The following is a 15,807-nucleotide window of genomic DNA, read 5'->3' as shown; positions in this document are numbered from 1 at the left end:
GGGAGGGGCCAGCCATGACAGTGAGCACCTCCTGTGAGCCATGTGCTTAGTCTCAGCCAAAGGAAAATGAACATCCAGAAAACGTCCCTTGGCTTTTGTGAGCTACTTTTTCTAGGATTAAGGCAAAAAAAAAAAAAAAAATCTCTTCTGTTATGCATCCTTCATACCTATCTCATGTAGAAATAAATGTGGTTTGCTGATAAGCTACTATAAAATCCATGGATCTTTTGAAAGAAAAAGGGAAACAAGCCACAAATACGATTTACTTCTGATTCAGTATTACCTGCTAGATATGAGAATTTTATATTCCCTCATAGCCGTGCACCTCTTCTACCTACATGACTTCTTTCATGAGGGTTGATAATCAGAAGGAAGAAGGTGGCCAGAGATGGATATACTTCAAGCTCTTTGTCCCACATGGCAGAGTACTCACAAAGTTCACCCCAAGTCACTTGGTTCATGTCCCTGAGAATCAACAATATCTTGAGGAACAACTGTCTGGGAGAGCAGCATACTCCCCACAGTCACAGAATGGGGCAGGAGCCGAACCACAAATGAGGGCTGCTCTCTTTCTCTGACCGACAAGATGGCTTGGCAGCCTCACCAACTTGGGGGCCTAAAAACACAGTTAGCCAAGATGCAGAAGCGTTTGAGGCACCTCTACCCAGGTGAGACTCTCAAGCTTTACGCTCAGCAGAAAAAGGTAATCCCAGTTTGTCATTCAAGAAAAGGTGATTTCAATTGTGGAGGAAAGTCTTTCTATCCTGATATGCTGGCAAAATACTTATTTCTAGTGTTTGTGACTCATCACCCAATGCCAGTGTCCCAGAAAATCCAGACTGTGTCATTATTCTTTCTTGTGCACTGGGCGGGAGGGAAGGGTGTAACTGATGCACAGCAATCCTTGCATGGATGTCTCCTTGCATAGGCATTAGGAATATGCAGCCGTATAATAATTTTCTCCATATTACTCAAATGTTTTGTAACGCCATGCCTACCCATTCTACCTCCTCCTGTGCCTCTCCTGTAGCCTCCAATATCACAGGGTGAGGAGACGATGGGAGTCATCCCCTTTGCATCTAAGTTTTCCAGGAGTCCACATTAAAACAAATGTCACCCATAGTTGAGGTATTGTGGAGATGTGTGATAAGAGTCACTGAAACACAGGCTCAGTGTCATACCATCCTGACTGTTACCATACATTTGGTCTAGAATCGAATACCCTCAGGGAGCACGTGGCCTGGCCTGCCTGAGGAGGTATCTGTCCAGTGTAGGGAGTGGCAACATACAAAGCCTCCAAGGCTTGCTCAGAGCCAGTTGCCAGAGCAAAGGGAATACCATGGCCCCCGCCCCTTATTCACACCAACAGCTGCAACGTTAGCATGTCCAGCCACGTGCAGAGCACCCCAAACTCTTGTCTTGCTGATGCCAGAGTCGTTCTATGTACACATACCCAGCAATGGCGACCTGGAATTTGGTTCCTCCCTGTACCAAGGCCATCTATCCAAATAAAGAGAGACTGTCCAATCTTGTTTGTGGCATTGGTAAAGCAGCCACGGCAACCATGGGCCCAAGCCGCACTGGTTCCAACTGCCCGCCAGAGCACAATGTGTTGGCAGGGGACAGTACTGGAGACACAGTCAGGCAGGGAATGATGAAGCAAGCCCTAAAACGAAAGAGATTCTGGAATACTAGGTGCATGGAATGAGATCTTTTTGTTTTGAAAATATGAAATCTAACCAAAGAAAGCATTATAAATTCAGTTTAACTCAGTAAATGTATCTTTCCTATCACAGTATATGCATGGTTCTCTATTAAATGGGGTACAGAAAGAATTTGGCTGGGCAACAAACCGAGTGTTTATTTCATATTTTCCTCATCCAGGTATTACCTATTAGCAATATCTGGGAATGTTTTAACAGAGAATTGAAAGATTTAAAAAACTCTTCTGTCAATAAATTCTCAAGTTTAAGGATGATTTATTGGTCCCATAACTACTCTAAAAAATTGTGTTTCACAGTAGAAATTGCTATTAGACAGTAAACTTTAGTTATTCCTGAGAACATTACTTTTCCTGCCCAAACAGATAAGATGAACAGTAATATTTTATCTCATCCAACAGAAAATCTCTCTCTCTCTGTTCTTGGGAAATGAACGGTCCTATATAGACAATGAAGAATTGTGCCATGGAGGAAATCAAGTCAAACTTGAAAGGAAATGTCATCACAGTCATCTAGTCCAGTGGGGTTCAGACACCTGGGACACCTGCTACCTTCAAGGGGCTTTTCCATGATGACCTGAGCAAGAGGGATCTCAGCTCCAGGCCGACACGCAACAAAAGAGTCACTGAAACAAGAAAATCCTCTCATCACAGGCACATGAGTATGTATCAAATGCTTTACCTTCTACGGGGTTCTCAGTCTAACATAATTTTTAAAAATTTATTAAAGTATATTGACATACACTGTTATATTAGTTTCAGGTGTACAACGTAGCGATTGTACATTTATAAATCTTATGATGTGATTACCACAATGAGTGTGGTTAGATATACTACTATCTCACACAAATTATAAAATGATCAACAATTTTTTTCAAAACACACCCATACATTCTCTAAGACCAAACTCAGGATCAGAGTTTTCTGAGTTTAAATCAATTGCGCTGCCCATAATGTGTTAGTACCAATCTACTAATATTACATATTACATTTATTGACAAAGATTAAAAAATAAAATCAAGGAATGAGAAGAAACAAATAATTACATATTTTAGCAGAGAGCTGTTATTTCTGGGAAGACCATAGAAAAATATGCACCTTAACTAGACCTTTGAATGAGGCAAGGGTAGAACATGGTTTGGAGGAGAAATAATATGTGGTAAAGATGATGCTCAGTTTTAAGGCTTATCAGGGGTTTGGTCTTATGGAAATATGAACTAAAGAAGAGAGACGATAAATTATGAGATCTAAGTGAAAGAAGCCAGACACAAAAGGCCACATGTCATGTGATCCCATTTACGTGAAAAGCCAGAATAGGCGAACCCATCGGGACTGCAAACGAGTGGATTGTGGTTTCTCAGGGCTGGGGGATGGCAGGGGAGAAAATGAAGTTTCTTCATGGAGTAATAATAAAAATATTCCAGAATCAGATAGTGGTGATATTTGAACCACTCTGTAAATGTACTTAAAAACATTGCACTATGCACTTTAAAATGGTAAATTTTACAGTATATAAATTACATCTCAATTATTAAAAAAGAACTTAAAATATTAGGAAGTTCAAATGGGGAAATTTGAGCCCCTTTTAAAGGTCCTTGAAAAACCACTGAAGAAAAGAGTTGAAATAAAAGACAGACTAGGTTAGATAGGACTCTTGTTCTCAGAATGAGTTTTTTTTAAGCTCTTTGAGCAGAGGATCCATATCTGATTATTCTTTTGATTCCATCTGCAGAATTAAGCACAATACTTATTATGCAAAAAGTGTGCTTAGAAAAACTGTTTGTTAATTGACCATCGATTAAAGAAAGATGGGTACCATCATGAGCTGATTATAAATAAAGCTATCCATTCTGTTCTTTCCCTATGCTGTCACTATCATCTCCTGTAGAAACACTTGGTCCTTTTTATCTGATGTTACAATATAGTCGTCTGGTACAGTTTGGTCTGAGTCATACTGAAGTTTGTCTAATTTTCTAGAATTGTTGTCTTTACAAATAACCTTGGGCTTATGTTTTCAGGTCAGTATTCTGGCTTTTACTTCCTAATTAAATGAAAAAGGCTTAAAATTCACAAGACTCGCCTATTCAGTTATTTTCCTATTTGTATTACGATCATTTTAGCAAGAACTAGAAAGACTAGCTGGAACACTGACTAAAACAAGTGTAGATTTTACAAAGAAGGGAGAATATGTTTAGATAATTTACATGAACCAACTAAGAAAACTGAATGGTGACGCTGGAGAAAAAGGTGCTGTTCACCTATGAGAAATCAATCATGAGGGTTTTCAGTATCATCGTGGGGCTATCTTTTTCAGAGCACAGAGAAAAGTTCACCTAAATCCTGATGTTACAGAGAGGCATGTTGTGACCTCTTTTTACAATCAGAAAATTAACAGGGTATGAGAGGGTAATGGGGGATACAATGGGGATACAGTGAGCAAAGATTGTGGTGCTGATTAAGTGTGTTAGCATATGGAAAACAGAAAGTCCCTGGAAAAGTGTCTGATGTATAGTTAGTGCTCTGGAAATATTATTTACAAATATTATTGTATTCTTACTACTGGAAGCCTGATACCTGAAACTATAAGTGAAAAAGACAATGATATGGAGAAAATCCATAGCTAGAAAATCATACCCACAGCATCATACATACCTGCAGCAACATATGCGCCTCCCCCGGCTTTATAGAGAAGATGGCTGGCAAAGGGCGCTGCACAGATGATCAGAAAGCTTGCGGTCACCACAGCAACCACTGCTAGGAGCATCAGAACGGCCCAGAAACCACGGTAGACTGGAGACCCCAGGAGAAAAGGAGAAATGAAAAGTACACTTAGATGGTGAACCCAGCAGATTTCCAGGCCATGGGTCCTGACTTATCTTTCAATGGAAACCTTACCAACTGACTTCGGACTCAGTGATGTCGGCGTTCAATCATCATGCCTGGGATCTGCGCCACACACAGGCTTAATATACTTTGGGAGCTCAGTTTTCTGATTGGATTTTACATTTTAGAAGTGGAAACACCTAAAGTTCCAGAAAATGTTCTCTTGAGTAACTACCCAGCCAGGTCCAGTAGGTGTTTCATAGCAAATGCACAAAAGATGTGAAAAGGCATTCACATTTACGAACACTGCCTCTTACTTCCTGCTAAGATAATGTTTATAGTAAAAACGGCAAGCAAAACAAAGCAAAACAAAACAAAAACGATGGTCTGTAAATGGAGATTTTAAATCAGATCTATTTAAGGCATATTACTTTCTATCAATATTTATTTTTAGAATGATTCAAAATGAGGAGTTATAGTGATGTCTTATTCAAGGATCAGCAAGCCCAAATGAATAATGATGAACGGATTGTGGGTTTGGTGATATATACAGGAATTCTATTGATCAATTTTGAGCAGTATAATTACCAATCTATTAAACAAATTTATAATTTCCCAAAGACTAAAACACTAAACAAATTCCTTTTGGTGTAAGCAAGGGAAAGCTCAGTGAAACATCTTAGTCAAATTACAATTTTTTAAATGAAAATATAGAAACTTTATAACAAAGCAAAAGATGGTTTTTCTCAATTAGCCCACTCGGAAAAGATAAAAAAAATGTCAATGAACTGGAAAGTCAAAGAGAAAAGAGGGTGGGAAGATGGGAATTTGAAGAGAAGCGTTAAACAGGACGGCAGGCTGGCATTTTCTTGTGAATAACAGTCCTGAACGCAGGAATAAGAAGTCAGCATTTACCTCAAGTACCTGTGCCGTTAACTGGACAGAGGCGGCTGGCTGGCTGTGTCAGGAAGTATTCTGTTCAGGCAGGGAGCAGAGCCTGAACAAAATACATCAGCTTTGAGCGTGGGAAGGGTGACAGACTGTGAGCCACGTGTTTTCTGTCCTGGTCCTACCAAAGCTTATTAGATAATTGGCAAGTTTCGCATTTTCCTCTTTAATTCACTTTATGTACTTCACTGTCTATCACAGGGCAGATTCCCTGGCAAGCGCCAGAGGTAAAACAGTAGCAAGACACAGCCTAAGGAGCAAGGAGCCTGTTCCTTTGCTCCCCTGATCACACTGAAACTGGAAAAGTATGGCAAACAACTGTCTGAGGACTCTGAAAAGTAAACTAGCAAGTGGATTAAGGAGCGAAGTCAACCTTTAGCTGAGATCCACTCAGCTACAAAGAGTCTTCGGAGTGTTTCCTTTTTCCTTCTCCTGGATTTGGCTTGAGGGCAAGCCAAATTGGGAACTTTGTAAAAGGTGCAGCAAAAAGCAAAACAAAACAAAACAACCCCAGTTAAGGCCATCATTCTGGGCACAGAAGCCGGAAAAAGGATCCCCACAAGCCAGTGTATGGGGAAAACCCCTATGTTTCTCTTTTTATTCTCTTTTTATTCTCATAGTCGTGCTTCAAGGCCAGCTTTAAAAGTAGACCTGCACCGCTATTCCAGTGGAGGCATGGGCATTTAACATTCCAAGTGATGATTCAACCCTTTAGATAGAAGAATCAGAAAAAGGGCCTCCCATGGTACAAAAACTGGGGGAATCACTGTTACATGTTTTCTCTTTCTACTTGCTACTTCACACTGCAGTGTGATTGCATGGAACTGTGTACAGCACAGGAGGGCCAGACTGAAAGATTCCAATCCTTCCAGCCAGAAAAACAGGGCGAAGGAGCCCTAGAAGCCAGAAGGTGTGGGGAAAATTCCATAGACAAGAGAGAGCTGGAGACCCTTCAGACTCTAATTCTATGTTTGAAGCCACACAAGTAATGAGCTCAATTCCCCAAGCTACACACTGCAGAAAATGCCCACAGAAGTGTAACAAAGGCTTTGAGAGCTGAACTACAGCATAAAAATCACCCAAGCATGAGAACAATCCCCGAGTGCTGTGTGCTTCAAGCAGACCCAAATAGCATGGCAATGACTCCGAACACTGAAATGACTTGATCTAATACCACAGGAGAAACAATTTCAAACAACAAATTACTATTCTCAGATAATTTTAACTGCTGCAGACTCTGAAAACGTAATGTTCAAAATGTCCAGGATACAATCAAAATTACTTGGTATACTAGCAACATGAAAATCTAACCAATTCTCAAAGGAACAAGCCATTACCAGATGCCAATCCAAGGATGACTCAGATGTGTGAATTATCGGATAGACTTGAAGTTGGCAATTAGAACCATTTTCTGTAAACTTTGGTGAACCATCTTGAAATGGATAGAAAGGTAGACATTCGTAGAAGAGAAAAAGAGTCCGTAAAAAAGACAAAAAGTTTTAGAGTTGAAAAATACAATATCTTAAATTAAAAATCCATTAGATGAGCTCAAGAGCAGCATGGAGATGAAAGAGGAATGCATGAGTGAACTTTCATAACAAGCGATAGAAATTATCCATTCTGACCAACAGAAAGAAGAGATTGAAGACAAAAATTAATAGAGTTGCAGAGACTTGTGGGACCAAATCAAAAGACCTCACATTTGTGTCACTGGAGTCCCTAAAGCAGAGGCAAAAGATGTTGGTGCAGGAAGAACATTCATTGAAATAATGCCTGAAAACTTCCCAAATTTGGCGAAAGATAAATTTACAGATATAAGAAACCCAACAAACTCCAAAGAGGATAAACTCAAAAAAACCAGCCCGCACACATTATAATAAAATGACTGAAAACCATGAACAAAGAAAAAGTCTTGCAAGCAGGCAGAGGGAGAGAAATGACATATTAAATATAGGAAGAACTGATCTAAGGGCTGCGTTTCTTATTAGAAGTGATGGCAGCCAGAAGACAGTTGAACGACATCTATAAGATGCCACAAGAAAAGACCTATCAACCTAAAATCATGCTTCTGGTAAAAATATCTTTGAGGGATGAAGGTGAGAGAAAGCCATTTGTCAAGGAGGAAAATAGGATTTCTTACCAGCAGACCTCCTCTCCAAAAACATACAAAAGGAATTTCTTTGGGCTGAAGAAAATGTCACCAGAGTTCACCTGAAACTTCAGGAATGATGAAAGAGAAACAGAAAAGGTGAATAATTGCATAAATAGAGTAGACTATTTTTTCTCATCGTAATTTATTTAAAATATGTTTGAGTGTTGAAATAAAAAATATATAATCACATAACACAGTAAAGGAATGTAGGTTTTGGAACAAGAGTAACCTGCGAATTCACATTTACATGTGATATAACCTTGAACCTGTTACTCAAGCTTCCTGAACTTCTATCACTTCTGTAAAACAAGGATGTTTGTATCCATCCTTTAGAGCTATTGGGAGAATTGTTAATAATGTATGTGAAGTGCGTGGCATAAGAGACCAATAATGGCATTTATTTTGTGATTGCTTTTTTTGCTGCTATTGTTAAAATGCATTAACACTACACAGCAGGTGGTATTGTGCTCAGTAATAAGAAAGGAAATTACTTCCTTTCGAGAGCCTTACATATTGTTTTTTTATGTATCACTGACATTTGGAAATCCCTTTAGAATATAGCTTAGAGTGTAGTACAGAAGTTGTATTTGACTGCCAACACAGAAAGTTCCACAAAGTTCTCACACCTTCTCTCATGGGAAGGTTCCCTAACTATTAACCACTAGGAAGGCATTGGGCACATTTTACACCACGTGACTCTACTTCTAATTACCGAAAATTACACAAATGGGGTCAGACACCTGACACAAAGGCTGGTGAAACATGGCGACCTCTGACCCCTGCCTTATGACCTAAATTTTGAAAAGACGAGGAGTTGGGCTAGTTAGTGTGATCCCTTCAGAACTGGAAAAGTGAGGGGATTAGTAGTAGCATTGAAATTAAAAGAAAGTGCTGGTAGCTGGGTCCAGAAGAGAGCCATGGGGAGCCAAGGCCATGTGCCAACAAGAGGGCAGGAATATGAATCAGGCCACAGGGAGGCAGGAGAAGTGGGTAGAGCCTCTCTATACAGACATGCAGAGAGGCTATAAGAAAAACACGTGATGAAGGAGAGAGAGAAGGACAGCCAAACAGATATGGTGACAAATGCTCCTCCAAGCTCACACTTGGCAACTGCTATTTCTGTCATTTCCTTACTTCCAGCAAAAGGGCCCAACTTTTAGTTTTGAGTCCCCTGTAAAAGGCAAGAGTGACAGACCTGCATCTAAGGGAAGGGGGTACCTGGCTGCCTGGAGAGTCATGACCAAGTGAGATTCTTTACTGTAGTCACCAACCATGTGCTTTATTCTTCTGCCTGTGCCTCCACACTCAAAATTGCATAACTTCAAGCCTATTTCAAAATTTACCTAATTTGCACACTTTCATTCCAGAATTAAAATGTTCAGTCATAATGAAAAACCATCTTGTGGAATTGGGTAGATTACTTTCACTGTTTAAAGTAAAACTGAGGCTATCAACATAAAGTGAATTGAGTGTATGTGTCTTGGGAGTCAAACATAGTATTGGGGCCCCTCTGCTTGCTGATTCATGACTCTGATGGGTAACAGCTTTTTTTAATATGGAAAACAGTATCTTTCACCTAAGTTTATAGTGAGGATTGAGAAAATATAAGAAAAGACACATGCAGTAAGCACTCAAATATATTTGCTATTTATTATTACGTATCGTAATAAAATAAAATGTTCTTGTTGACACTTTTTAATGTTTATTTATTTATTTATTTGCTTATTTTTATTTATTTATTTATTTACTTTGTTTATTTTTTTATTTTTATTTTGGTGACATTGGTTAACAAAATCTGGTAAGTTTCAAATATATCATTCAACAGTGTAAGTTGCCACTTAAAAGATATCTATTGATCTCATAGATCTAGGACAAGGATGAACTTTCAGTCTATATATATAAATATAATACAATATAATATAATACTGTAAGGATAAAAGTTTATTACCATATGTAAATATTTTTAGACCATATGCAAAATTTTGGTGGGAAGGGCATTTTTGTTTTTTTTTGTTTGGCTAGTAGTTTATATTAAGACTCTAACACTTGAATGTATCTCAGAGAACAGCTAGTTTGTTTCCATATTCTTTATATGAGCCCATTAAAACTGGAAAACCTCTTTGAAAGCATTGGACTGTGCCAAGTGAAAACATCTCTCAAAATCCATTTGTACTATAAAATACAACTCAATGCTTAACTTAAACTATATTGAATTTCTATTACTTCCTATTAGAATATGAAGCAAGAGTTATAATGTAAATAGATTTACATATAATCTATACTATCATACTTTGATTTAATTAAAAGAAAATTTCACCTACATCTATGAAAGGCCAGAATTAACAACTATTTTCAAAGAAGTGAAGTTCTGTTCATGCTAAATAAATTGGTGAATTGACCTAACAAAGTGCTCCTTGGTCAAGTGTGGTAATAAGGGTGACAAGTAGTAATTTCTAACAACAACTGATGTTATAGAAATGGTTCATCTGTAGTCATCGGTTTATTTTCCTGAATAAACTTTTACCCTTACAATATTACTTTCACCAATTTGTTTAATAACTTCATTCTAGTAGATCTAGAATCATTAGCCTAGAGTATGCTGAAGTGCCAAATCAATATATTTTATGTAAGTATACCATTTCATATTTTTATAACATTTTCACTTATATACAATATTTTTGAGTGTTCTTTCACTCGAGGACTATCCTGTTGTTGTTTAATGGAGAAAAGAGACATCATCTTATAGATTGCCTTGTTTGTTAAACAAGAGAGTATACAGAATGCAAAACTATGTTCCTGGTATCTATTTTATTATAAAAAGTACATAATATAAAGAGTATTAATTGCACTGCAAATTCAAATATCAGATTCAAACATATATCAAAGGAGCTCATATCTCTTTGAATCTAAAAGCTCAAATTCCGAAGTGACATAAATATGAAGTGTAGGGAGACATCTTTTAAGAACCCTGTCCCAGGGAGGAAACATAAAAGTCATCCAAAACTGCAGGACGGTGAAGGCTAAAATGGACTGGTAATTATGCATATTAATACGTGTGCATGTGTGCTTGTGTATGTTGTGCATGTGTGTAGATTACCGCAGACTACAGATGGGAAGCTAATGGCAGAATTGGCTTCTGTTCTGAATTCTATGTAAACAGATAAAAAATAAAACCCTATCACGTTTCCTTTTTCCAGTAGAATTGTAATGAAAATTCACTAAATCCTCATTGATTCCGACAATGGGCAAAGGCAGCCTAAGTGTTAACTGTGGATTATTTGTGAATAAATTCCATTCTAAGCCATTCACATCCAGCCAATAACTCAAACTGGTGTCTCACAAGGGACCTCCGAGAGAGGCCCTGCCAGCTTGCTTGTGAATGGGCACACTGCTGACCAGCAAAGGTTACTTAATTTATCAAATGTATCTCAATGGCTCGCCAGGTACCAGGCACCAAAAACTGCTAGAGCCAGACATGACCCTTGCCCTCACAAGTCCAGGCCAGCAAGGGGAAAGCAACTAAGTTGAACGCTGTGTGCTAGGTGACTGCACAGAGAAGCACGGAGCTGGACAAGCTGTTGCACAGAGGCCACCATTTCAAGGCTGAAGGGGAGGGAGAGAAGCTCTCAGCCTCTGCCTAGGATTTCATTAGGCAGAAGGCAGGTGGATGGTCCCTCCAATCGGAGCAGGAAAGAGTTCTATGGGTGGGGGAGGGGAAAGCCACTTCATGCTACTGCCACCCAGAGGAGGAAGGGACAGAAACTAGAAACCTAGAAAGGAAGCCAAGGCCATCTATGCCACGCAGAAAGAGCTGATCCTTTATCATACAGTCCCCCAATGCCCCCGAAGGTCAGTCATCAGAAATTACAGCCAAAAAAAAAAAATAACAGCCACATTTATATCAAAATATCACTCTTGCAACTGTACAGAGAATGAACTGGCAAGAAAAATAAGTGAATGAGGAAAACCAGTTGTTAGGTAGTTGTTATAGCAACCTAAGTGGGGCCTGAAGCTGGGTGGTGAGATGCTGTTGTGGGTGGTGAGAACCCAGCAAGAGTAAAGACTGTCTTCCTGGGTTTTCATTTGAATGCCAGTTTGTTCTGTTACAATATTAACAAACCTCTTGATTTCATAATGCTATAATTTACACAACAAACCCTCTTTCACACAGACTAAAGTAGAAAAGAATCAACCCAAAGGATCACAATTCCAAATTCATAGTGTTTTGATAAATTATTTTGTTGTGTCTATAAAATGTAAACATTGTATTTGCAGTTTAAGGATAAACTGAAGCGTTATTCATTTTCCAAAACTTGCTATCTTGCCTCAGACACCTCACAACGCTAGTTCATAAAGCTAATCCTATGTTTCGACACATCCTCAGGCACACACAGCGTGAAGTGCTATAAAACGGTCTAAGTGAAGCCGAAACAAAACACGCCACCCCCTCCTCCACCCTCTGCCGCAAATGAGAGCCTCCAGCATATGCTGCTGTAGCTTTAGGCTAGAGGCTTCTGTTTCACGGGCCTGCAAGCCGGGCCTGCATCTCCAAACGCTGCTTGTCTTGGCAGAGCCAGGCAGGTCTAAAAATACAGTAACGCCTGCACCACAGCAGAAGGACAGGCTGTACAGTGCGTCCGTGTCTGGGCTCGGTGACTGCGGACGCGCCAAGCCAAGTCACGTGTTCTGCACGGTCCACTGCTTTTTCAGAAGGGAAAGAACATGGAGCAACACAACGGAGTGTCCTTCCTCCTCCAGTAAGCCCTGGCATGTGGGAACAGCTGAAGCCTGGACGCCTTGGGCGGGAAGGGGGGGGTTGGCTCACCTTCCATGCCTGCTGTGACCCCAGGAAGTCCCTGAAGCAGAAGGAGGGGTTTCTTCATGTAGATGGAGAGCTTTCCAGGTCTGAGAGGCCACCCATGGTCATTGTCGTGTTTGCTCCTCCTAAAGATCTTGGAGGCTACAGAGGGAAGCTTGTCGGGTGTTGGGCAGGGTGGCTTTGCAGAAGTGGTGGTGGCTGCAGTGATGAGTGAGAGTGGGATGCAGCCTGATAGCAGTAGCCGCCAGCATTCTCAAGGTCACAGTAATGAGGCAGCCAGGCTCTCAGAGTGAGGTAAAGGGGATGAGAATAATGCCATCCCAACACACACCTCTTGGGCTTAAGGATTATTTGATGCTGGGAGCAACTGTGAATTGGTGCCTGCAGAAGGAAACAGTTTTCCTTAGCTGGCTAAAAGCAGAAACTTCTGAGAAATGAAGACTGCCATAAATCCCCTCTTCCAGGGGAATTTTATGGCTGCCAAGAAGATAGCAAGTCAGCACCAAGATAGGTCACCAAACCAACCAACCTCACGAAAATAGCTCTAACCATGCATTAATTTCCTCATATATTTCCTAGTCACCTTCCACAACTCACCATCCCTTACCCAAACTCCTATTCCCTTTGTCTTGTCACATTTCCACATTTATCCTTCTTTGTTAAAAAGGTGTGCAAACTCTCAGGCCTATCTGCTTCTTTCGGTCTTTACTTTCCTATGAAGGCCTATGTATGTACATGTAATAATAAATCTTTTCCATGTCAATCTGACTTTTTACAGTCAAATTTGCAGGGCCCTTGTCACTGAACCTAAGAGGGCAAAGGAAAAAGTCCCTTCCTCTGTCACAGAGGTGTTGTGCACAAAGCCACTCAGATCCTGATATTGGACAAGGTGAGCACTCAGGGCTTTCACACCAGCTCCCAGGTCTTCTCCTGATCCCTGGGCCTCAGAGGGCCTGAACTGGTGGCCCACATCCCTGCCTGAGCTTCAGAGTCGCTTGGAGGGCTTTAACACCACACCCGAGCCAAGATTCCAAACCAGACCAAGAGAATGAGGCTCTCTGAGGGCGAGGGCGGGCACAAGCAACCATATTTTCAAGCCCCCTAGGGGAATGGAATATGCAGCCAGGTTGAGAACCACTGCACTTTTGGCTCTCTTGAGCTGCTAATTTTATTGAGAAGGTATCGTACCCTATGCAGTGGCTCAATCTTTACAGATGTTCTTTCCTCTGTCATCACAGCAATCCTTACTGTGTATTTTACAGGTGATGATGCTCAGAGAGGTTAAGTAAAGTCCCCAAACTTAAATAACCAGTAAATGGTAAGGGCAAAATTTGAACTTAGGGCTATCTGTGCTCTGTCTCAGATACCATTAGCATCTATGTTTGCTGTGTGTTTTTTTCTTTTCTTTTTTTTTCAAATAAATTGTCACTGCTCCATCTAAGTGTTCTAGTCTCTATCCTCCCACTTTGGACCCCAGTACCTTATCTTCTAGAAATCTCCAAATTATACTGACCTTTCCTGGCAGGAAATGCTGTTATCATGCCTCTGGGCTTTTACAATACTGATTTCTGTAGCTGGAATAAGCAGCCTTCCTAAGCAGCCTTCCTACTTGATCTTTGAGGTCCAATCAAGTATCCTCTTCTCCTTGAAGGGACATAGTGCAGCTATTTCCTCATCTCCACCAAAAGGCAGGAAAGCGCAGAACCAGTAAGAATATAGATAGGAGTTGCAATACCTCTTATCAGGTATGTGAGCTTAGGTAAGTTACTTAGCTTTTCATGCCTCACTTTCCTTCCCTAAAATGTGATGATAATGATACTATCTTTAGTGTTGTTGAGAGGATTGCAAGAGTTTGTGCCGGTTAACACTGAGCAGAGTGCCCGGCTTCCATACTCAATCAGTGGTACTGACACATGCCAGCCCCTGGACTTAGGGTTCTATATGGTATCCTTCTGCCCAGATCCACTTCTACTTCTTGACTACAAATTCCTTTAGGGAAAGACACAGTCGAGCTCGTCTTTCTAACCTAGGGGAAATGTTATGGCTGGCATGTAATAGATGCTCAATAAAATGCAAAGGCGAGAATAATCAATAATTTATCACCCAGACCCTACTAAAATTTCAAAGTAGACGGTCAAGGTTGTTGGCATATTTAAGGGCCAGGGAACAGAACGAAACTAGCTCATTCGAAATGATAAGAATCCATAAATCTTGGCCTCATTACCCCAATATTTGAAGAGTCTATAACTTAAATCTGTACTAGGGAGAAACGGGAACTTGGAAAAGAACAGCTGAGGAATCAAGTGGTGAGATGTTATCACCTAGGTACTAAGTAAGTACTGGCGACTTTCCGTACTCCTGAATACCCAGTGTACAAACATGAATCAAGAGCACAGGAATTTCTGTGTTTCTGTCCAACTCTAAAAATGCCAGGAGAGAAAAAATTTCCTCATTCACTGATTCTCTCTTTAAAAAAAAAAATCTGATCTATACCTGAGAAGACTTGTTATTCTTTATATTAAGCCATAAAAGGAACATTTTGGGGACTATTTTATTTGTATCATTTTTTTAAACAATAGATTTGAATTTGCTTACCCAAAGCTTTTTTATGGACAATTGAAAATAATTATAGCAAAGTCGTGTTTACTTAGTTGTAGTTATTCTATTGTAAGTATTCTTTTTTAATATCTTTCAAATGATTTGTCTCTATGAATTTCTAACATCCTAGAAATCCCATTTCTCCAAGGAATTTTATGGTCTTTTATCACAACTACACATCCAGGAATCTTTCTCTTAGAGATATGACTCTGAAGTAGTTTCTACCATTTCTACATCAGCAAAGTTAGTTTAGGAATTTCATAGCACTAAAATGATTTGATATTTCCCTTTCTATTGTTATCATAAAACACCCAACAAAAGAAGTGATTAACAACTACATTGAATTCCATGCTTTCACTCACTTGTACTCAAACACTGTTTGAAAAAAATCTACCTTGCATCTGGCACTGTGCTAGGTAAGCACATAGTGGTGATATGACATGAAAAAAAGTACAATGTGTGCCATCAGTTTAATTGGAGAGAAGTAAATACACAACCAGATGAATATCAGCTAGGCCAAGTGCAAGAAGAAAACTATATTATAGAGGGTACTTGACCCAATCTTGGCATATTGCATAAGGCTTCTTGGAGGAGTTAATTCTGGAAGGGGAGAGCAAAAAGCACAAGCAGAGGAAACCAAGAAGGAAAGCAGGTGTGTGTAAGTAGCTCAGTGTGAAGGCAGAGAGAGTGAGAGATTTGGTGTTAGAGGAAGTGCCGCGAGAGAGAAAACAGGAGGCAGGTCATCAT

The 15,807-nt window shown here is 39.9% G+C and overlaps 1 protein-coding gene across 1 annotated transcript in view; it reads right to left on the bottom strand.

Annotated features, from left to right (window-relative positions):
* Positions 1–15,807, bottom strand: part of TMEM182 (transmembrane protein 182) — a 47,812-nt gene that overhangs the window by 14,105 nt on the left and 17,900 nt on the right. Inside the window, exon 4 of the mRNA XM_011370131.2 lies at positions 4,373–4,510. Coding sequence (XP_011368433.1) covers positions 4,373–4,510 — 138 coding nt within the window. The remainder of the gene's footprint in view (positions 1–4,372; positions 4,511–15,807) is intronic.

The sequence above is a fragment of the Pteropus vampyrus genome, unplaced genomic scaffold (assembly GCF_000151845.1).
Source record: "Pteropus vampyrus isolate Shadow unplaced genomic scaffold, Pvam_2.0 Scaffold160, whole genome shotgun sequence".
Classification (NCBI taxonomy): Eukaryota; Metazoa; Chordata; class Mammalia; order Chiroptera; family Pteropodidae; genus Pteropus; species Pteropus vampyrus.
Note: the sequence above shows the minus strand (reverse complement) of the source record. Positions and strands in the feature narration are given on the sequence as shown.